General features: G+C 37.5%; 1 protein-coding gene across 1 annotated transcript in view; it reads right to left on the reverse strand.

Moving 5' to 3' along the window:
- Positions 1-25,113, reverse strand: part of DPYD (dihydropyrimidine dehydrogenase) — a 926,917-nt gene that overhangs the window by 244,192 nt on the left and 657,612 nt on the right. The window contains exons 17-18 of the mRNA XM_005678060.3: positions 5,349-5,469; positions 4,415-4,534 (exon numbers count right to left, since the gene is read on the reverse strand). Of these exons, the coding sequence (XP_005678117.1) occupies positions 4,415-4,534; positions 5,349-5,469 (241 nt within the window). The remainder of the gene's footprint in view (positions 1-4,414; positions 4,535-5,348; positions 5,470-25,113) is intronic.

Genomic DNA, 25,113 nt, shown 5'->3' on the forward strand with positions numbered 1-25,113 from the left:
TTCTAACTTACACCTTCTTTTATTGGTAATTCCTATGCCATGTTGATTTTACAATAAAACACACACACATACATACTTTTAGGCTTGTAAATATAAGAGTTTAGGGTCCAATAGCCCACACTGCAAGATTTCAAATCATACATCATTTATTTGTAGAATATTTCTGGAGTATACCATTATCACTTGCTAAGAAATACAAAATTATTTAATCTCTGTAATAATTCTTCATATGACTTGAAAAATCTAGGTTCCTGGAAAGAAATCAAATCTTGAAAGCCATCTTTGATGAATTATTCAGAAATCAGTATAAAGATTGAAAGTATTAGTAGTGAATAATAATAGTGTTCTATTGTTTTAACTGAGTAACTTGATACAGATTCAATAAATTCAAATATCTAAAATTTTAAATTGAGAACAAGAATTTCTCTTTTTTGACAAATAAAACAAAGTCAGCAAACAAATAAAAGTACAGGTTAATTTTTCAGCCTGTAGAAAGTAAATTTTATCAAGCCTTCTGCAGATAACTTTCAGAACTTTTCCCTATATGTGGGTATGTATGTGTATGTGATTACATGTGAAAGAAAGGAAACATGTACTGGGCAACAGAATAACAATAACCTAAGGGGTATGCCCATTCCCCACTGATAAAAAGAACCTTTTAAAACACAATAAGGAACAATAACAAGACTCCTTCAAATGAGTTTACCCCATTCCTTGATTACTATTTCTCCTGATGCAGTTATAAATGAATAAAGGTTATCCTCATGAAGTCAGTTGCAAGAAAGACATAACTTTAGTTATGCCATAAAGGACTAATTTTTAACCATCTCTAAAAGTGTGGTCTTATCCACAGAGATGATTTCATGTGAAAACATCATACCACAGATGTGTAAAACCATTTATATAGGTGATAGTAATCACTGAGTTAGGAGTGGGCTTAAGTATCATTATTATTTGGGGATAAGATCAAGAAAAAGGTCAAAGTTTGAAACTAAATCAAGAAAAAAAATAACCAAACTAAGAGTAAGAAAAATAATGAATAATTCAGCTGAGGACAGAGCTAATAAATAATAATCCTGAAGAGATTAGTGTTTCTTCTGACCAAATAGAAGCAAAGATTTTTCTCCCCTCCCTTCGAATAAAGGAAAATCCAGTAATTTACTCAACTCTATAGTAATACATAAAGTAACTGCTATTTGATTTTTTAAAGTGTTTCACGTGGATTCTAGAATAAAGAAAAGTGGGTGGTAACAACAGGGTTTGAGGTCTCTACTGTTCAAAGAAAGGTAGAGAATATTGATCCTTTAGAGTCAATGATTTGGACAGAAGTACTTGTATGGGTGGAAAGCTTAATTAGTCATCCTAGTTTCATGAAAATATTCCTTATGAATACTGAACATGATTTCTTTTGATACTATTCTCATTATGAAATCACCATAATAGACTCATACTGTTATCATGAATCTTACCAGGTATTTCTCCTATAAGTTAAATATAGGTTTATACATCATTCTTACTATGAATTCGTTCATATGTTTGACCACCTTCCCTACTCCAATTACCTAAAGATGACTTGGCAAATGAAGTTTCTAAAATAACAAAGCTGAGGATGACACCTTGGGATGAAGTCCTTACTCTCCCTTTTGATATAAATTTTAAACTTCAACAGGTAGAATTTACCTCACTTAATGACGTCCATAGGCAAAATGACATTTCCATTTAACAAAGAAACCTGCCTCTAAAACAGCAGCTTTCCAAAATTTTTGAATTAACCACAGTAAAAAAATTCATTTTATATCATGACCTGGTACTGAAATATACCTATGTGTGCATTACATGGATAACTAAAAAAGACATTTAACCACTGCTTATCTCACTCATGAGCAAAGCATTCAGACATTTTTTCTATCCAATTTCATTTAAAAAAATGATTACAGTTCGTTAAGCTTGATTCCATAATACACTCATAAGCTGGGAACCAAAGTTTGAGAAACATTGCTTTAGAATCCTCTAGAATCCAGACTAATCATATTTAAAATAATGAACCTGACATTCCTTAGCTGAGGTTCTATTTCTGAAGCTAGCCCCTTAGCAGCTAACGTGTCTTAAACGAAGGACATTACTGAAATGCCAACATTCTTCTATAGCATGTACACTGCTCCAAGTTCCTCAGCTTTTCCCTGTTGAAACAAAACCAAAACCTCCATCTCAAATAACAGGAATCTTATTCTGAGGAAAAACAAAAACACAAAACAAAAACTGATCAAGAGCTAGAACGTACTGAAAGAGAAAAATATCCTTTCTCGGCAATAAAAAGTATGTTTTGTATTTCAGGTGGCTATCCAAAAGTGAACCCTTTTCAGCTTTCACTTTAAAAAAAGCCCCAAAACAACAACAAAAAAACCCCTATGATTCCAGCAGTTTTTCTAAAAGTAGATATTCCAGTGTTCTGAGACAAGACTTGAATAAGTATTAGCACTGGAAATGAGCTGTGGGAATATATTTTTTTAATTTTGTAAAAATACCTGGCATATTTTAGTGATTTTCTATACCAAAACAGAGTAATTGATAAAACTAGGAACGGTATTTAGCCGTTTTGATATTTTCATCATCCCTAAACTTTGAAGCCATTATTATTTAACACATTTTGCTAGGCTAGGTTTCGCTAACTCATTCTGAAGGTACTTTGTTATAGAACTGACTTCTATCCTAAAATATACTATCATTGCCAGTTTAAACTGTTTTCCAGATTATATTACCTTTAAATTAAAGCAAACATTGCCTTAAAGGAGAAAAAACTATTAATTCTGTCAATATGGAGAGAGTCTATTTTCAAAACAAATTGTTTAATGTTAAAGGACTGAATATAGACCCTATTAGAAATGAGGTACAAAACGTTAAAAATGTTAGGGACATTTTGTTATTTAAAATTAAAGTTCCACACAGGCTTGGCTGAGTTTATAGCCCAAGTGAATATTTATACATGAATTTATAAATCTTAGAAAGAGAGTTTTATGGAAATGTTAACAGGCCCTGAGGTATAGCTGAACTTGTTTGCAGGTACCACTATAATTCCTAGGGTATGTATGCCTAAAAGACTGCGACACAAAAGACTTTTTCTAATGCTGTAATTCCATCATTTTATTAGACTGAGTTATACTATGGGAAAATATTCAGAAACTGCAGCTCAAATGAGAAAACGTGAATGGTGTTACTTATATAAAATACTACTGCAATAGTTCTTTTATTAATTTTTAATGTTCAGTACCCTCTGTGACCTCCTTTATTCTCTTGCTGTCAACATGGCAGGCTGGAAAAATTGAAATGGGCTGACAGAAAACATAGTGCGCGTTAGAGCCCAACTCTGGAATCCTGCAACTCTCTTTCTGAGACACAGGCTAACTCGCCCCTCCTTATTCTGCATTACAATAATATTTAAGGCCCTGTTTGATAGCTCCTGATAAAAGGGAGTTCTGTCTGGACCCTGAACAGGTGCTTCTCGTCAGCCTTCCTCTTTCTGACATTGTGGGAATGGCATTCAATTAAAAGCAGAATATACTCTTAAAAGAAAATCATGGCTTATAGCCACACTTCACACTCTCAAAACATAATACCTCAGCATGGAGAGAGCTTTATTTGTGTCTATGCAGCCTCTTCCAAAGGCACATTTTGGTCTGATTCAGCAATGCTTTTCTTGAACAGTGGGACGCTGCTATGTTATGTATATTTACCACTGTCTCTATCACCAAGGAGACTAATCCCCATACCAGTACAGTCAAGAACCTCACAGCACCGTCTTTGCATGACCAAGTTCATGTTGTCACAGCAACAGACTGCACAGAGCAAAGACACTGAACGGGACTTTGGGATTAAAACTTCTCTTTCTGTTTCAAATGCAAGTGTTTTATGATGAGAAAATGTGCATGAAGGTATGAGGTCTGCAAGTATCTTGTCAGCTGAAGCTATAAATGGGATGTTTTAATGGTTTATTTCACAGTTGTGAAAGTAAGATTTTTGAAGAATGAAGATTTCAAACTTCTAGGAAGAGTGGAAACTAACCCAGACGATGGAAAAAGGTATTAAAATCACTGTGCTTATATTCTTCTTATAAGGCCTTGGTATTAGCTTTTACTAATTAGTAATGAGACAACTGTGACAATGAGAAATCCTGAGTAATAATGCACAGACCACAAGAGAACAGAATGTGTGTGAAGCCCTATCTTGGTATTCTCCTTGTGCCATCAGTCACTTGATGGATCTATTCCATTTGTCATAACTATTAGGAATTTTGACAAGCAGTGCATTATAAAAATTTGGGATCAAAAAAGACACAGCATTCTTGCTGGTAACATGATCTCTTGAGTTTTCACCAATCCTCAAGGAAGCAGAAATGCAAGGAGAGGGTAACACCTACCGGACACTCCGCCGTATGTAGTCCGCTTCCCAAGGCCCACTGCTGGCCAGGGTGTGCCATCAGCTTTTAATCCCATGAGACCTGAGACAGTGTTGGTGGCTGTAACACCATCTGCCCCACCTATGAAAAACACAGCATTCATCTGCAGCTCTTAAAGGGACAATGGTTCAAACCCATTCAAACCCACAAAATCCAGGAAAATGCACACACTACTTTCTCTTGACAGCCTTTCCTCTCCTCAAATGCATTCACTAATTTCATTCCCATAATTATGCTTAAAATGCTAGACATAAGAATTTTTAATTATCACCACTTTATTTTTCCAATTATTATACAGATTTGTGTTTTGTACTCAGGGTTATTTTCCAGGTAATTTACAATATCTTTACAAATCAGGATGCAATTTCCATTGGATAGCATGCAAGCATATATGATTTGTAAAACCATGCACTGATTGTACAATTGTTGTATTCAAGATATTTATTGAGTGTATGTTTAAGGCAGTGTGCTAGCTTCCATCAAATACAAAGGGAGATCATAAGAAATTTCACGTGTGCAAGCAGCTATCTTTTAGAAAAATTTCATTAAAAGTTCAAGTGCTGTTGCTGGACTGTTACATTATGAGGTCATTTATTTTGCAGTGGTCTGCTGTGACTGTGGCTTTGTTTCCTAATTCTTTGTGTGTAAAGCAGGTGCTTATTAGGAAAAATGATAGATATGCTTGGATTCCTGGGCCAAAGTTTGAAGTCTACCCACTAGGTTGAGTATAGGTATGGATCTATTACATTTGTGAGATCAAGTGCTCAATTTAACAACTTCCTTAAAGTTTAAACAGAGATGTACACATAAAGTGGTAGATGAGATACATTTTATTATGGCTACAAAATTTAGGCCCAGAAGATAAGGAGGCAACTGACGTGAGTTGGGTTCTTACCTTCCTTTGCAGCTCTGGCTATGCTTACAATATCAGTGACATTTGGGGTCAACTTGGCAAAAAAAGGAATCCGAACAGCTTGCCTAACCCAGCGACAGATGTTCCGCACCAGCTCTGGATCCTGTTCAAATAGGTCAGTTAAATATAGAAAATAATTAAAGAATTGTGATCAAAATGTGTACTGGAACAACAGCAAAGCTGGAGATGTGCAAGACAAATCCAACCTGACAATGAGCTACATGATAAATTTCTCAAATTCTTCCTCAGTATTACACCTAGGCTCATTAGGGAACGAAGGTTAACACACTTCAAGTGAACTGCAAATTCATCACATAAAGGTTAAATTCCTCAAGGGAGCCTTTGGAAAATAAAATTACAAAGAACCAAATGGAAAGTGTTTCCCACTTGCAGTTAAATAATATTAGAAATAAAGCATAGACTTCTGGGGAGGTAAGTTTGAGAAACATCACAGAATTTCTAACGACCTCATTGGTTTAAGCCTATAAAAATATTTGAAGAGCTGACTCCCAGGCGAATGATATGAAATCTGAAGCTTATTGTTTTCATTATTAAAAGACTTAGTCTTGTTGAAGTATATTCAAAAGAAAATATGTGACTTCCTAGTCAATCTAATTATGATATATAGTATATGCTAATATGGGATAATTCAGCCTTAGGTTATACACGAGCTGATCAGTAACTTTAGCTTACTTCTGTAAATGTTACTAAGATCTTTGCAGTACTTTTCAACATTCACCTACTTGAAAGAATTGATCAAAATGACAAAAATGAAACAAAATATCAAACGCTCATTTTTAAAAGCAAGGCATAGACATTTTCCTGAGCCTGTTTCTTGTGATTTTTCAGGCTTCTAGTTTCTCATGGGACAAGTATCATTTAGAGGGCAATCACCTTCCTTTCCATTGAAAATAACTTAGCAGTAGTAATGTTCTTTGATTTCAACACATACAATAGTCCTTTTTTTCATTACTTTTAGTGCAAAATTTATTCTGACAGGTAATGATAACGTGCTTTGATAAATTACATTAAAATATGCAATAGCAATTCATTATTGAACTTGGTAATATTATCCTAGGAAGTTAAAATGCTTTATTTTTTTTTTAATTAAAGATCCACCCAGAAAAATACAGACATATATTTAATCCATGGAACATGAGGCAAGTATTTCATTTCATTTGTAATTAATATTTTTATATGTAAGAAAGTTGTTTTTTGCATTTTAACCTTTCAAATTCTTTTAAGACGAGATTTCGAATGTTTTAACCTTTAGAAAGAACCTTTTCATTTAGGTTTAATGTATCTTGATCAGTCATCTTGTATTACTCTAAAAGTTACATATGTGCTAAGACACTGCAATGAGGTAATTTCTGTAGATTGTTATTGTCTCTATTCAACAAACTAATAATTTTAACAAGAAATCTTTGACTTGGCTTGTTCTCTTTTCAGAACAGTAATTTCTTCATTAAACATAAATATTAAAAAAGCACCATATAGAATGCTCTACAGGGCATACTGTGCATTATGAATAGTAAAATCTAGAGACTTAACCATACAAATTCTAACTCATGAAAATGGAGATCTGCCCCTGCCCATGCAATGTTCATGAAATATTTATAACCACTGCATTGGCATTATGAAGGCAGTTGCATCTTTGTGACTTTCATTTTTAAGTTCTGAATTTCCATGGGACTTAGCCTAGAAATGACAGTAACTTCTAGATGATACAAATTGCATGTCCTTTGTGAAAGCTCTCTTTAAGGCAGAATTTACCGATAATTTAAAGATTATCAAATCTTTAAATTGCATAAGACATGGCAGGTAGTCTGAAAAGAATTAGTGAAACGAATTTGAAATATTATCTGGTTCAAATACAGGACACACTAATAATCATATATGTTTCTAAGTAGCTTTCAATACTATTGACCACCATGCCTGTATAGTTTACTTTGAACACTTGTCACACTTTCTTTGTTTATTCTCACTAGCTGAATACTTTGAATGAATGCCTTTTATTAATCTCAATTTGAAATATGTTCAAAATTTTTCAGTTTATTTTTTAAGCTATGGTCCATTAACCACCTTTATTTACTTGAATTATCTGCCACTATTTTGAGATAGCATAATTTAATCCTCCTATACTTCTAATAGGGCTTCCCTCATAGCTCAGTCGGTAAAGAATTTGCCTGCAGTGAAGGAAACCTAGGTTCAACTCTTGGGTTGGGAAGACTCCTGAATCCTGGGTCTGGAAGAATCCTGGAAAGAATTCCTGGGTTGGAAAGATCCCCTGAAGAAGGAAATGGCAACCCACTCCAGTACTCTTGCCTGGAGAACTCCATGGACAGGGGAGCCTGGCAGGCTACAGTTCATGGGGCAGCAAGGGTTGGACATGACTTAGCAACTAACCCACCATATTTCTATTGGTAAGGTTTATGCTGTTAACCTTATGTTAACTTTATGGTGAGTAAGATACATGTTACCTATCCTTATACACAGTTGAGCTAGCTGTTTACTAATCCTCATACAAAGCTGAAACATAATTTGATTGTCAGAATTTTATAAACAACTTCTAGCCAACATTATTATAAAACTGAATGACTACTCTGTAAATTGCAAAGTTTTGTTTGACAGGCATAATGGGGAATATTCTAATACTGCTAGAAATGTGGTGAGGCTAATAAACACAAAACAATGAATCTGTATACTTTGGGGAAACTATTCACGTACTTCTAAAATCCTCTCACTTTTGCTATGAATGATCAAGATTTAAAAGCAATGAATAGTGTTTCTGCATCTTCTCATTTGCTACAGATAGCATCAGGTGGTGATGCCCTTCCTCAAAGGCCAATTTTCTGAATCTTATTGAGATGAATAAACTTTAGACAATTTCTAATTAGCCCCTCTGAAAATTTTTCAGGATAAGAAATATACAAAGGTACTACAGTCTCGCAGACAAATGGAGACTTTAACATTATCTACACCAACAAAAAGTCAGTAAAAGAAGACAGTTTTGGACTTCTTCTCCAATTCTAGGCATATAACACTGTAGGCACTCAAAAATTTCTGTTGTGTCAATGGAAGAAGGATAAGTGATAATTTCATAGATTTTCAATTGATTTCTTTATATATACATAAATTTATAGATTATGTCTAGGTTAAAAATACATTGATAGACACTGTCTGAAAGGATGAAATTCATGAAGACATTTTTACAAATCAGGAAAGATTCTGAAGAAAAATGGTTGATAATCATGGAAAAATAACAGCCTAACAAGTGAAAAAGCTGGCTTAAATCTCAGCATTCAAAAAACGAAAATCATGGCATCCAGTCCCATCACTTCAAGGCAAATAGATGGGCAAACAATGGAAACAGTAGCAAACTTTATTTTCTTGGGCTGTGAAATCACTGCAAATGGGGACTGCAGCCGTGAAATTAAAAGACCCTTGCTCCTTGGAAGAAAAGCTATGATAAACCTAGACAGCATATTAAAAAGCAGAGACATTACTTTGCCAACAAAGGTCTGTCTAGTCAAAGCTATGGTTTTTCCAGTGGTCATGTATGGATGTGAGAGTTGGACTGTAAAGAAAGCTGAGCACTGAAGAACTGATGCTTTTGAACTGTGGTATTGGAGAAGACTCTTGAGTCCCTTGGACTGCAAGGAAATCCAACCTGTCAGTCCTAAAGGAGATCAGTCCTGAATATTCATTGGAAGGACTGATGCTGAAGCTGAAACTCCAATACTTTGGCCACCTGATGTGAAGAACTGACTCAATGGAAAAGACCCTGATGCTGGGAAAGATTGAAGGCAGGAGGAGAAGGGAACAACAGAGGATGAGATGGTTGGATGGCATCACCAACTCAATGGACATGAGTTTGAGCAAGCTCTGGAAGTTGGTGATGGACAGGGAAGCCTGATGTCTGCAGTCCATGGGGGTCACAAAGAGTTGGACACGACTGAACAACTAAATTGAACAAATCTTTTAAGGTGTCTAGTCCACAGAAAGTTCACCTGTATCACCAAGTTTTTATTGGCTTTTCCTACAGATATTCACAATGCCCATCCTTGATTGTGATTTGTATTTTCTCCCCCAGCAACTGCTTGTATATATGTGTGTGTGCTACTTTAATATCTATTAACCCCTTTGTCATTCATGTGTTCACCAAAGAAAATCGTGAGGCAGCAGAATGGGTTGTCCTGTGATAGAGGTGTGTGTTATCACAAGCAGGAAAGCAATGAAACCTTCAAGGATTGAATGACAGACCAGGAAAGCACCTGGTGGTCTTGAGGGTACTATGTGACATAAAAGCACCAGATTAAGCTTGTGAGACGTTAAGAAGAGGATAAAAGCGAACTAGAGCTAAATGTGACCTCTGTGACAATTTTAATGAGGAGCAGACCTATGTCTGTAATTACTACACTCTGGAATAGCTTCCTATGAAATATGAAACAACAATCATAATAGCAAAAAGCAAAAAATGTAGTTCTGAGAAGACTGTTGCAGAAATCTCCACTGTCCCAAACTGGCTGTTTTTAAAAGCTTAATTTTCTATCTGGGCCACAAGATAATAATTTTTAATTCCAGTAACTAGTATGTCTCTAGTTACACACGAAGGAGGCTCTACAAATGATGCACCCTGTTGCTTTTGAGGACCCTTAAATGACCTCTCCATTGTAGGACAGGTATTTCCACCAATTACCTAGGACATCAAATCTCATTGATTTTGTGCCCTGGTACAAAGGAATAAGCACTAGAGAATGAGACTCTGAGAATTTCTTGATAAGCTAAATTACAAGTGAAATTTTTGACTTTAAGAAACATTTTTCTCCAATTTCCCTGGTAATTTTCACTCTGTACAATTCTTTTCAAAATGGCTTTCTTAGAAGGTGGCATTTCAATGAATCCACTGAAAAATTTTACCAGTTATGAAATGTTTTCCACTAAGGAACTCCTAAGTCTTAATTCACATGACATGCCAGGAAGTAGCTAGCATTTTTATTATGTCCACTTTTCTGACAGAGAGAACTGGGGCCCAGAAGATCAATCTCAGTACCTATTTCACCTTTTTAATTTTCTTTCCCATTATCATGTCCTAAACCATCATCTTCTTTAGCAAAATTGTCCCCTAAAGTAAAATGCAGCCATCAATTGTAAACGAGAACTATAAAAGGCTTCTACTTCATTTATACCTGTAAGACTAGATGCAGGTTCAGAATAACAGGAAGAAGTGATATATTTATCCTTCTATGTTAATAAAGCAAGACAGGTAGAGTTAACTACTCCAGCTAAGCATAGGGATGCAGATGTTTTAATTTAACTTGTATTTTAGCATATGTCCTTCTTGTACCAGTTTTCCTGACATAGAAGTTCTAATGATGGCACAGTCACTTTGGAAAATCACTTGGTACTTTCCTATGAAGGTAAATATACATGTACCAATCTAAGAAGCAATTCTATTCTGAGTTATATATCCAAGAGACATGAAAACATATAGGCACACAAAGTCTTGCACACAAAAGTTCATAGCAACTTTTTCAACATAGCTCCAAATTGAAAACAACTCAAATATCCATCAGTAAAATGAATTGGCATGTCTACACAATGGAATACTAATAAGAAATTAAAAAAAAAAAAACAACTAAGAAATCATGCAACAGCTTGGACAGAATTAAGAAAATATTATTCTCAGTAAAAAGAGAAGTGATAGTCACTCAGTTGTGTTCAATTCTTTGCAACCCCATGGAGCCTGCCAGGCTCCTCTGTCCAAGGAATTCTCTAGGCCAGAACCCTGGAGTGGGTTGTCATTCCTCTCTCCAGGGGGTCTTCCTGAGCCAGGGATTAAACCCCATCTCCTGCATTGCAGGCAGATTCTTTACTGTCTGAGCCACCAGGAGTATTTGCTATATGATTACATTTGTATGAAATTCCACAAAGGAAAACTATGCTGATAGAAAGCACAGAGTTGGGTGCTGTGACTGAGGTTTGGGGATGGGAGACAGACTAAATGGGAAAAGGTGTAAGGAAATTTTGTAAATTTTGTAAATTAAAAAGTGCTCTGTATCTTGATAGTGATGGTACTCACATGAGTATAGACATTTGTCAATATGTATCAATGTTTTGATTTGAATGTGTTTTTTCTGTTTTAAGTAAATTATACCACTACAAACTTCATTTAAAATTTTAATGGACTGTACAATCCATGGAATTCTTCAGGCCAGAATATTGGAATGGGTAGCTGTTTTCTTCTTCAGGGGATCTTCCCAACCCAGGGATCGAACTCAGGTCTCCCACATTGCAAGCAGATTCTTTACCAACTGAGCCACCAGGGAAGCCCAAGATAATTTCAAGGGTGTTTAAACATAAATAGGGCTTCCCTGGTGGCTCAGATGGTAAAGCATCTGTCTGCAGTGCGGAAGACCCAGGTTTGATCCCTGGGTTGGGAAGATCCCCTGGAAAAGAAAATAACAAACCACTCCAGTACTCTTGCCTGGAAAATCCCATGGACAGAGGAGCCTAGTACGCTACAGCCCATGGGGTTGCAAAGAGTCAGACACGACTTCACAATTTCACTTTCACTTTCTAAACATAAATAGAAAATTAAAGCCAGGGTCATTCTAGGCAATATGAGTTCTATCATTTTAACAAATATTTACTGACCACAAGGCACTGCAATTGGCCTCTGCTGGAGACAAAGATGAGTCAGATGAAGAAGGCAGAGTCTGCTAGGAAGTGCAGTCCAGGCACACACAAAAAACTGTATGGCTCAAGTGGTAAAGAATCCACCTGCAGTGCAGGAGACACAGTAGACAGGAGTTCAATCTTTGGGTCAAGAAGACCCCCTGGAGGAGGAAATGGCAACCCACTCCAGTATTCATTCTTGCCTGGAAAATCCCATGGACAGAGAAGTCTGGCAGGCTACAGTCCATGGAGTTCCAAACAGTCAGACATGACTAAGCATACATGCAATGGATGTTAAGTATGAAAAAGGAGATCCTGATATGCTCTCATTTCAGAATACTTCAGAGCATGCAGCTCAGCGTTTGGCACAAAGCAGGCACTTAAATACTGTAGAATTGAAAGAGCTCACATTGCATAAATTAACATTGACTTTCTTATTTGTACTTACTTAGAAGAAAATTGGGAGTATAAAATTATTGGTCCAAGGTAACGTAATAACCATTTCAGGCACTATGAATTATGTCACACAATGGTGTTAAAAATGTATAACACACTATCCCCATTCTTGAAAACAAAACAAAATAAAATACTTCATAATTGATGGGAGGATATAACAAACATGTAATATGGACATACAATGTTATAAGTGTATATACATGTCATGTATATATGTATAAAATATTTTATAGGTATACTTTTCTTCCTTCATGTCCCCTGTGCCTTAAGTTGAAGAAAGCACAGAACTAACTGCTTGTGTGTTCTCTCCTCCCCAGGCACACACAGCCTTCTCCATTCTGAGTCTAGCTTTGGGCCTTTCTCTCCTTCTGCCCAGAATGTCCTTTATCTCTTGTCCTATATATCATACTCCTTTATCCTGATCACTTTATATAAAGTCTGAGATACTAAAGATAATAAATACTGTTTTGAACATAAGACTGAAGAGCTCCTAAATGTGGACCAGTTTTCCACAGTGAGAAAGAAAACAATTGCCCCTTCCCTTCAAAGGAGCCAAAATAAGCTGGAGATATCCGTAGCTCTGGTTCCACAAGCCAGTGGGATTTGGAAGCAGTCTTTTGTTGTCCTCTACCAGATAGTGAACTGCTTTCAAGACATTGTGCCCTCGTGGGCCCGGCAACACACCAAAATCTCCCTGAGGTTCCATGCTGCCCATGGCCCTTTCTGCCTGAATCTTTAGGATATTGAAGGTTTTCCAGAGTTTATACCCCTAACCTTGCCTCAAGACCCAGTTATTGGTCCCTGGGGTTTGGTGGAGAAGTCTATCCATAGTTTTGTCAGTTAAAGGGAACTTGTACTCCTTTAAATACCATTCCCTGTGACTAGGGCTTAATGCTATTTTTTCTTCCATTCATACAGCATTTCTCTAGCATATATGATTCCTCTGATGTTTCTAGTGTCATTTTTCCCCATTCCCACACACTTAGTTTCAGAAGCTTAAACTTTTAACAGATGGATGAAAATTGCCATGGACTATTTATACGTGATTCTTAAGAAATAAGTGTTATTTGAGTCATTATTTTTATCTCATCTGAGGACCCTCTGGTCTACCAGCTCACTTCATTGTTTCAAATGGCAATTGTTAATGGTGGAGGTCAGCTTTGAAAACTGTTCAAATTTGCTCCTCCATAATTTGTTCCTATGGAAGCAGATTCAGACTTCTTTGATTTATCTTGATCCTATCTTAATCCCAACTATAAATCCATTGCTTCTACTGACCATGGCAATAAAGCTGGAGAAGAAGTGTCTGATCAAAATGGACATCTCCTCACAGTTCCATGTGCTATGCTAGCCAATGAATGTCTTATGGAAACTTCCTTATAGCACTATTGCTGTCTTATTATACAAATACCTTGACCCTCTATTCTAGGAACCCCAAATTATACCAAAACAAACAGAAAAATACAAGCTTAACTCAGATTCTGTAAGTGGATCAACTTTTCGAACTGTTGAAAAATTGTCTAATCTTTCACAAGAACAGATGAGTAGATACACAAGGTGACTTAACTGGGTTCTGAAATGTTCTTGTGAAGACACACGGAAGCTGGCAACTCTGATAGACGGAGTCAGGCACCACCCAGACCCTCCTTCAGGAGAAGACTTGTGTTCACTTGCAACAGTGTGGTGAGCTGACTCCTCACCTTTTCAAGTTACCTTCAGCTTATAAACTGAGGTCAGGGTCCTCTTAGGGAGGCCTCAGGCACTGGACAACAAAACCATGGTATAAGAACCCAGCCATTCCATCCAATGCAGGATTCCTCTAGTCAGCCATCTCTGCCCTAGAGTTCTCTGTTGGGCTGGTGAAGACTCTTCTCATATCTGTTTCAGGGTCTGACTGCTCCCCTTCTTCAGTCCTGAGTCCTCCCTATTTTTTCCATAGTTGTTACTCCTCAAGAACTCTTTTGCACTTCTAACTCCATCTATCTGCCTGATTCCCAGAGGCTTCAATTCCTTACTTGGATTTGAATTCTTTCTGTGATAGGATTGGGGTAAATTCTAAGAAAGTCAAAGAAGTAAAAGAAACTCACCCAAATGACCCCAGTGTATCTAGCTGAGAGAAACTCAGGCAAACTAAACGGAATCCCAACAAATCTTTTAACCTCAGCTTTCCTGGAAGCTCCTGGAAAAAATCAAGCCACTTTACTCAACAATGGACAATATATACACCCCTGAGTAAGAAAAGACCCAATACCAAGAACCAGGACTAATTTTCTCCTGAAAAAGACTGTTTTAAGGGAATAGTAGCAGACAATGGTTGGGTGTCCTCCATTCAGACAGTTCAGAGGCGTCACTGGAGAGTGTAGATAGCTACTTCATCTTTGATTTAGAACCTGCTGGAAGAGTCGTTGCTGTGATGTGGGACACTGGAAATGACTGTGCGGAAGTCTATGGATAAGTAGATGGTACTTTTGTGTCTGAAAGGCCAAGTCTACCCATCAGGGGACTGCAGCCAGGGGAATCAGAGTATATGCTAGTCCTTACCTCACTGCCATGTCTCTTGTTGATAAAAGAAAGTAATGGCAATTAATAATATCATAAAGAGACCTTTGTAAACTTCCTACAGGTGCATTGGGTCTCTAACATTCTATCCTAAAGTCTGCTTTTGCTTTCATATCCATTCTGCTTGCCTGAACTCTTGCATTTCTGGACTTTATCCTTTGCCCACTCCTTTCTGGATAAGATCTTGAGTCTTGCCTGAATTGACCTGCAGTTGCCCTGTTTACACCCAGACTTGATCCGTGACCTGTTGGTCAGTTACAGCCAGTCATTCCCTTCTGCTTCACAGTGATTTTCCTTGGCCTATGCTGGGTATTTCCATCACTACTTCCTTTGTTTTAGTGTTTATCATCCCTCTCCCCACCCAAATCAAGAATGACACAGGCTCCATGTCTATCTTCACAGGCAAACAAATGCACTTTGAGAACCATATTCTGGCCATAGTTCATAGAAATAGAGATGCTTCAAAATCCTCTACATTAAAACATTTTTGAAAATGGCTTATTCTTTTCAGCATTATTTATGCTGAGGCCCTGCAAAGACCTTGATCTTTCCTTATACGCAGGGTGTTATTATTTGTGAATTCAAAGGTTAGTATTGTCCATCACACAAAAAGAGTGTTGTCCATAGTTTGTTAATGAGGTTACTCAGAGTAACCTGAAAAACCTTACTCTATGGAAAAATAGGCTATGCACATATTTTGCTGATACTGCCAGTAGGGGTTCAACACTGTGGGCCAGCTGAGCCAAACTGAAACTCAGCAGGCTTCCCAATCACTGTTCAGAACACACTCAAAAGGCTTCAGTGGGTAATGAAATGCCAGCAGTCACTTGCACTACTGTGTATGGATTCATTTTAGATAAGGGCAAGTGAGTATTTAAGTGTATAACAAGGAGTTTGTATTCTTTGCAGACTTCAGGCAGCTTGACATTTGTTTTCTTAATGCAAAACATTAGTGTAAACAGTGTAACAATTGATATTTTATACATCTGTTGGTCTTTTCACTTAGCCCATGTTTCTGAGTGCTAGAGTTAAAAACAACCAGAAGCACAAAACCTCAGTATCTTTATAACCCCATATTGGTGTGAATGATTAACGAACACGGAGGAGGCTCGTGTAAAACCGCCTTCTGCCCTGGAGCACCCATAATGCTGATACATTTAGGCTGAAGGGAGTCTAGGGAAGTCGTGCTTCTGTTCTGGGAACTTTATGAAATCCAAGCAAGAAGGAATTATTGCTGAGGAAATTTTAAATAACATAGCAGAGAAAACTGCAATCCCTTGGCAATGAATGGTTTCAGCTAAGGGAATGCATCCATAACAAGTTGGTACAGTTCCTTAAGGGATTTCTTCCTACTGCTGCTATGAGAGCTAGAAAGAGGTATCTAGCTAGGTCTTTGTCTTGCCAGTTTAGTAGACTGATTTCACTCTACGAGCTGAAAAAGATTTTGAGATAACTAAAAGAAGGGTGACTTTATTGAAAAGTTTTTGTGTAGAAATATGGGATGGGGAAGATATAGAACGTGACCTGTAGGTAGTGTGATTTTTCACAAACTCTTGATAGAAAATTCAAGGATTTTAGATTTTTCTCCCAAATTTTGAGCAATCTGAATGCAATTTAAGTTTTATAAATTTATCTATTTATACTCATGGTTTATAAGAATATACATCACAAGGGCTGTGTGTATGTGTGTGCGCATGTGTGTATGTATGAACTTATGTGTATAAAAAAAAGATTCTCGATTTTAAAGTCTTTCAAGTGTAAAGGTAAGGAACCATAGTGAGCCTACCCCCTCCCACCCCATTATGGAGGCTTCTTACAAGTATATATGGGGAAGTAAGAAGGTAAGTGAAATATTTTTGACAAAGGAAGAGCCAGGCCTCTGGGGTCTGGGATGTCTTTCATGTCTGTAGGACACACAGCAGCTCTGGTGACTCATTGGTGAAATTAGTGGCAAAGAGCAGCTCTTACTCTCTTGCCTTCCTTTAAGAGTTGGTGTCTATGGTTTTTAGGATTAGAAATTCCGTGATATTAATGAATTTGCTCTTACTTTTCAGTATCTATCTTTTCATTTCTACTTCTACTCCCTTTCTATTTTTTTCTATATTGCCTTTTGGTTCTCCAATTCAATTTTTCTATGATCTGCCACAGAATCTATATATTTCAAAACCAAGCCCATACAGAAGATTCACAGATACAAGCAGAAAAATTCTTTTTTTTTTTTTTTTGGCCATCCCTCCTACTTTGCACCCTTCTCATTTATTCTGTTAAATCCTCATCGCATGAAGTTTTGGTGGGACACAGAAAGTATCAGCAATATGGAACACACTGAAGAGAGAATTTTTCTGTCCCTATTTTCTGTCAACAAAGAAACAATAATACGGTTTTAGGCATGGCCAACTGCTGTTCTGTTCCAGCCAAAATTTCCCATCTAATAATCAGAAAAGCGGCTGAAGTTTCTTTGTGTAGTGTGTGGTGCAACATCTCCTGACAGTACCCAACAAAGGCACTGGTGGCACATATCAGCCCTGGTAGAGGCTGCATTGTGGGGAAAATCTTTGCTGCCCGTTTTCCGGATCCATCTGGTTTCTGCCCCTCTTCTAAGCCTGATGTTCCTGCCTTCTCTGGTTCTCTTAGAAATCTTGTATACGTCCAGTAAATTTCCTTTTCACTTCTGAGACCAGAATCAGTTTCTGTTTCTTACAATTAAGAGTGCTAAATGATAGTTAGTCAGCACCAGATATAGAGTACCTTACTGCCTGAGTTATGACACCAGACTCCCTGATAGCCTGCTGATCTCCTTCTTTAGTCTGTATGTGGTCATTTTTTGCTCAGGATACAAAATGTATTCCAATGAATTATGGTCAAGATATCTAGCACACATACTTTTCTGACAGCAAGATATTGTTCTTGATAATTTTCCTTTAGAAAGGAGCTTTGGGTGGGGCAGGTCCTTAGCCGCATGGATTATATAGTATAAATAAATAATATTTTTATTTAATCCCCAATAATTAACCTGAAACTTTCCATGAAATGTGAAATTATTTTTAAAAATAAGGTATTAATTTATCCTCAAGTGCAATCAGAATCACTTAGGGCACTAAAAATTGTTCAAAGTCAAGAGAATATATAAATGTCCTTTGGGATTACTATATGTCATTATTTGTCTATAAATCATTTAGCATTTGAATATGTCATGATAAGCAAGATATCATATTATTAAAGAGGCCCTTGCAGAAAGAAGTAATACATATCACCTAGGTATAGGGAAGCTTGATTTGAAATGTATTAAGAGTAGCTATGATTTCTTAAAAGATGGATATGTAAACAGAGACTGGTAATACAGCCCATAAGAAAAAAATATCTTGAGGCACTGAAATTAAATTAAAATAGGATCTCTCTTTCACTCTGAATACCTGCATGATTACCAATTCGACAAGGATCTTTCATTTATCCCAACTCAACTTTACTAACGTGCCTGTAGCCTACACTGTTGATAAAACAGCTGATGAAGTTTGCATGAGGGAAAAATCTTCAAGCTGCTTGATGCACAAAATCATATTAGTATTAAAAAGAGATAAGTATTTACTTTTGTAATATTCAACAAATGTAAAGTACCCAAAGGACTGCTAAATTTAGATAGTTTCTACTTTGCATTTTTTCACTTAAAAATAAGTGTGGTAAACCTTACTGGATCATACAATTAACATTCACATGCTGCAGCAAATAATTAGCTTTCTAGAATATTGGGCAAAGACAGAATCCAGCATTACAAAAAGACTTTACTCATGCATTTCCTAATATTCCTGCTAATATTCCTAGCTTTTAACATGGGGCAGTTGGAATCACAAATGCAATAGTCTTATTCTTACGTTGTCCTGTCCCTGCTCAATAAAGTGTCTGTGGGAATTCAAAAACTACAGAATCTAAACCTTTCTGAACATTTGCAATCACCCTGCAGCTAACCATGAAGACTTTATGAATGGTCTCATTTTGGAATAAGAAACAGACATAAAAAGAACTCCAAACAATTTTCTTCCCTTTTGAAGTGTGTACAAAAAAGGTGGGACATTAGTGGCAGAGTGATTACTTTTATTTACTTTTAAAGTGTATGCCTTTGGGGTTGAAGGGAAAGACTGCAGTCTTGAAGGATTCACAATGTGGCAACAACTAGAGTAGGGCTTCTGGAGAAACACATGGATAACGAATACCTAGGAAGCCTCTAAAGCATAGGAATGCATGGTGTGATGGGAAATAGAGAAAAAAAATCATCCAAAATTATTGCTTTTGAAGGGAACAGAGAGGAGATATGTCTAAACTGTTCAACGAGAGTTTAGAGTCAGCTTCCTAAAGAGTCTGTGCCTTATCCTTTAAGCAATCAGAAAATATGAAAAGCCATATGGTTAAATCCATGTTTTAGAAATATAATTCCATATATGTCTATGGGTTGGGTAGGATAAGACACAGTGCAAGCAGGGAGATCCTACGGTACAGGAGCGCTAGTGAAAATCAAGAACAGCCAAGTGGGCTGTAATATCATATTTCAGAAGAATATTAAAAATTTTAAGGTGAGAACAAACTGTTGAATGAAAATCAACAACAATTCTGTAGTTTGTCATTGTAGGGGGATAGCAATTTCATCAACCAAGTGAGGAAAAACTAGAGAAACAGGTTTAGGGGTAAAATGATGAATGAGGTTTAGATAACATTGAGCCTAAGGTCCCTACAGGACAGCTAGCTCAAAGAGTCCAGTTGAGAGTCAACAGGAATCTGGATCACAGGATCACTGGAGCATAGATTTAGGAGTTGTTAGTATGTAGTTCAGAGAAGGCAATGGCACCTCACTCCAGTACTCTTGCCTGGAAAATCCCATGGACGGAGGAGCCTGGTAGGCTGCAGTCCATGGGGTCGCTAAGAGTCGGACACGACTGAGTGACTTCACTTTCACTTTTCACTGTCATGCATTGGAGAAGGAAATGGCAACCCACTCCAGTGTTCTTGCCTGGAGAATCCCCGGGATGGTGGAGCCTGATGGGCTGCCGTCTATGCGGTCGCACAGAGTCAGACATGACTGAAGCGACTTAGCAGCAGCAGTATGTAGTTGGTGGTTGAAGTCTTATGAAACCTTTGTTATTTCAGAGAGACAAGAGAACAATGAGGAAAAATCCAAGGAAGAAGAGCAACTCCAATAAAGAAAATGTAGATGTGGTTCTTGATGTAAAATACACCAGAGAAATCAGGTAGGATGAGGACTGAAATGCAGGCAATAGATTATATCCCTTAGAGTCATTGGTGATTTATGGCACATATAACTAGACATTATAGAGATGGAGGCAGATTACAATGGGTTAAGCAGTTATATTTATAGATACACATAGCCCGAGAAAACCAACAATAAAATTGGATTTTTCAGTTGATGCAAAATAAATGAGAGGCCAACTCATGTCTGACTCTTTGCGACCCTGTGGACTGTAGACCACAAAGCTCCTCTGTCCATGGGATTCTCCAGGCAACAGTACTGGAGTAGGTTGCCATTTCCTTCTCCAGGGGATCTTCCTGACCCAGGGATTGAACCCAGGTCTCCCACATTTCGGGCAGACGCTTTAACCTCTGAGCCACCAGGGAAGCTAACTATAATCAAGCAATCAGCCTTTAGCACCCCCACTCCACTCCAAAATACAGGGCTTCCATGTCTCACTCACAGATGGATCTCCCCTCAGTTAGCAGATGTACAATTTGGTTCCTCTAGAATGTTTAATTTAAGCCAATGTTATTCATAATGGGATTTTCCTGAACCTACATACCACAGAGATCACTATTAAGAGATAAAATGACATGGCAGCCACAGTCATTTCTAAATAGTCAGGAAACAGACAATAACCTATACTATGCATATAAACCATAATATGTAGTCAAAAACAGTCACTATATAATTTTAGAACAGTCATATTAGTCCACTTATGTTAAACTACCAGATCAGAATTTATTAATATGTTTTATCCATCCACAATATACTTCCCCATTCATATCACACACATTAGTGTGAACCATTGAGAGAATTAATTTTGTCATTTATTTTTCCTTAGGATTTTATATATATTTGTATTTGGATGGCTCAGTATAAATATATTACATAGATGAATAAATATTATGCAACTAGATAATACAATGAAAATAATTTAAAATATCAATCAGTTCAGCAGTCACTCAGTCGTGTCCGACTCTTTGCGACCCCATGAATTGCAGCACGCCAGGCCTCCCTGTCCATCACCAACTCCCGGAGTTCACTCAGACTCACATCCATCAAGTCGGTGATGCCATCCAGCCATCTCATCCTCTGTCATCCCCTTCTCCTCCTGCCCCCAATCCCTCTCAGCATCAGAGTCTTTTCCAATGAGTCAACTCTTGGCATGAGATGGCCAAAGTACTGGAGTTTCAGCTTTAGCATCAGTCCTTCCAGTGAACACCCAGGGCTGATCTCCTTCAGAATGGACTGGTTGGATCTCCTTGCAGTCCAAGGGACTCTCAAGAGTCTTCTCCAACACCACAGTTCAAAAGCATCAATTCTTCGGCACTCAGCTTTCTTCACAGTCCAACTCTCACATCCATACATGACCACTGGAAAAACCATAGCCTTGACTAGATGGACCTTTGTTGGCAAAGTAATGTCTCTGCTTTTTAATATGCTATCTAGGTTGGTCATAACTTTCCTTCCAAGGAGTAAGCGTCTTTTAATTTCATGGCTGCAATCACCATCTGCAGTGATTTGGGGTTGTACATTTCCAAAGAGATATTAGTTAGAAAAGAGAAAGACTACATACTACTAAGCAAAAAAAAGGTCAGTTCTCCATGTCTAAGGGGAGAGGGAGAGGGTGAGATGTATGGAGAGAGTAACATGGAAATTAAAAATACCATATGTGAAAATGGGAATTTGCTATATGACTCAGGGAACTCAAACAGGGGCTCTGTGACAATCAACAAGGGTGGGATGGGGAGAGAGATGGGAGGGAGGCTTGGAAAGGTGGGGCTATGGGTGTACCTATGGCTGATTCTGGTGATGTATGACAGAAAACCACAAAATTCTGTAAAGCAATTAACCTTCAATTAAAAAAATAGTCACAAAAGTCAAACTACATTAAATACAGCATGCTTTCAAAAAGCATCTTTATGTAATCTTTTGCTAATTATCTGAGAGTCATATATTTACTCTCTCACAATTAAATTTCTTTAAAATTTGCCAAAATTTTATTCTGATTATGTTGGAATCAATCTTTATAGAAAAGAGGTATAATTTATAAATGCTTAGGTTAATTTTATTATATCAGTTCTTCATACCCAAGATGCTTTTTAATTTATGCCTTTGTTTTATTTAACATTTAATTAAAGCTAACAATTTATTTAAGTGTGATAAATTAAAGAAAATGTTTCCCAAGTTGAGTAACAGACAACTTTTAAATGTTACTTCTGAGACTTCAGAGCACTATGGCAGGATGAAATTAATAGCCTAAAACAGCTATTAGAGAATAAGGGAAAAGAAGAAGAATAGTTATAAATCTGAATTTTGCTAAAATTGCATAAATATGAATAAGCATTAAAAAAATATGTTTTAGGATACAGAATTGCTACCAAATTGGATACTGCATACATTCAGTTTTATGGTTAAGACATTAACTCTGACTATCCATATTGGAGTTATAAGAGCTGTTTATATTATAAGCAAATTTAAAATCCAGTAAATTTCTCTTTGCCTTGTAACCAGGGAAAATGTACATTTTAAACTTTATTTCCAGTACAGTTCAGTCACTCAGTCGTGTCTGACTCTTTGCAACCCCGTGAATTGCAGCCAGGCCTCCCTGTCCATCACCAACTGCCGGAGTCCACCCAAACTCACGTCCATTGAGTCAGTGACACCATCCAACCATCTCATCCTCTGTCGTCCCCTTTTCCTCCTGCCCTCAATCGTTTCCAGCATCAGGGTCTTCTCAAATGAGTCAGCTCTTCGCATCAGGTGACCAAAGTATTGGAGTTTCAGCTTCAACATCAGTCATTCTAATGAACACCCAGGACTGATTTCCTTTAGGATGGACTGGTTGGATCTCCATGCAGTCCAAGGGACTCTCAAGAGTCTTCTCCAACACCACGGTTCAAAATCATCAATTCTTCGGCGCTCATCTTTCTTTATAGTCCAACTCTCACATCCATACAAGACCACTGGAAAAACTATAGCTTTCACTAGATGGACCTTTGCTAACAAAGTAATGTCTCTGCTTTTTAATATGCTGTCTAGGTTGGTAAAACTTTCTTTCCAAGGAGTAAGAGTCTTTTAATTTCATGGCTGCAGTCACTATCTGCAGTGATTTTGAAGCCCCCCAAAATAAAGTCTGACACTGTTTCCACTGTTTCCCCATCTATTTGCCATGAAGTGATGGGACCAGATGCCATGATTTTAGTTTTCTGAATGTTGAGCTTTAAGCCAACTGTTTCACTCTCCTCTTTTACTTTCATCAAGATGCTATTTAGTTCTTCTTCACTTTCTGCCATAAGGGTGGTATCATCTGCATATCTGAGGTTATTGATATTTCTCCCAGCAATCTTGATTCAAGCTTGTGCTTCCTCCACCCCAGCGTTTCTCATGATGTACTCTGCATATAAGTTAAATAAGCAGGGTGACAATATACAGCCCTGACGTACTCCTTTCCCTATTTGGAACCAGTCTGTTGTTACATGTCCAGTATTTATTAGTTCTAGTATTTAATTTTGAATTAAAGTGATACTTGAGAAGCATTCTGCTGGTTACTAACAGGTACGGGTAAGAGATACCTTTGAGTCAGTATACATGAATGGACACTAAATAAATATTTTACTCTAGTTTTGAAACATAAATACACTTTCAAATTATCTCATATCATATTTGTGAGTTTGATAACTACAAGCTTCTATGACCTAGTATTATGAATGGAGAAGGCAATGGCACCCCACTCCAGTACTCCTGCGTGGAAAATCCCATGGTTGGAGGAGCCTGGTAGGCTGCAGTCCATGGGGTCGCTGAGGGTCGGACACGACTGAGAGACTTCACTTTCACTTTTCACTTTCATGCATTGGAGAAGGGAATGGAAATCCACTCTAGTGTTCTTGCCTGGAGAATCCCAGGGATGGGGGAGCCTGGTGGGCTGCCGTCTATGGGGTCACACAGAGTTGGACACGACTGAAGTGACTTAGCAGCAGCAGCAGTATTATGTATGACAGATTCAAGGGATTAGTTCTGATAGACAGAGTGCCTGAAGAACTATGGAAGAGGTTCTCGATATTGCACAAGGCAGTGATCAAACCATCCCCAAGAAAAAGAAATGTAAAAAGGCAAATTGGTTGTCTGAAGAGGCCTTACAAATAGCTGAGAAAACAAGAGAAGTGAAAGTCAAAGGAGAAAAGGAAAGATATACCCATTTGAATGCAGAGTTCCAAAGAATAGAAAGGAGAGATAAGAAAGTCTTCCTCAGTGATCAGTGCGAAGAAGTAGGGGGAAAAAATAGACTGGGAAAGACTAGAGATGTCTTCAAGAAAATTAGAGATACCAAGGGAACATTTCATGCAAAGATGGGCTCGATAAAGGACAGAAATGCTATGGACCTAACAGAAGCAGAAGATATTAAGAAGAGGTGGCAAGAATACACAGATGAACTGTACAAAAAAGATCTTCACGACCCGGATAATCACGATGGTGTGATCACTCATCTAGAGCCAGACATCCTGGAATGTGAAGTCAAGTGGGCCTTAGAAAGCATCACTAGGAACAAAGCTAGTGGAGGTGATGGCATTCCAGTTGAGCTATTTCAAATCCTGAAAGATGATGCTGTCAAAGTGCTGCACTCAATATGCCAGCAAATTTGGAAAACTCAGTAGTGGCCACAGGACTGGAAAAGGTCAGTTTTCATTCCAATTCCAAAGAAAGGCAATGCAAAAGAATGCTCAAACTACCGCACAATTGCACTCATCTCACATACTAGCAAAGTAATGCTCAAAATTCTCCAAGCCAGGCTTCAGTACTATGTAAACTGAG

This window comes from Capra hircus, chromosome 3, assembly GCF_001704415.2.
Source record: "Capra hircus breed San Clemente chromosome 3, ASM170441v1, whole genome shotgun sequence".
Classification (NCBI taxonomy): domain Eukaryota; kingdom Metazoa; phylum Chordata; class Mammalia; order Artiodactyla; family Bovidae; genus Capra; species Capra hircus.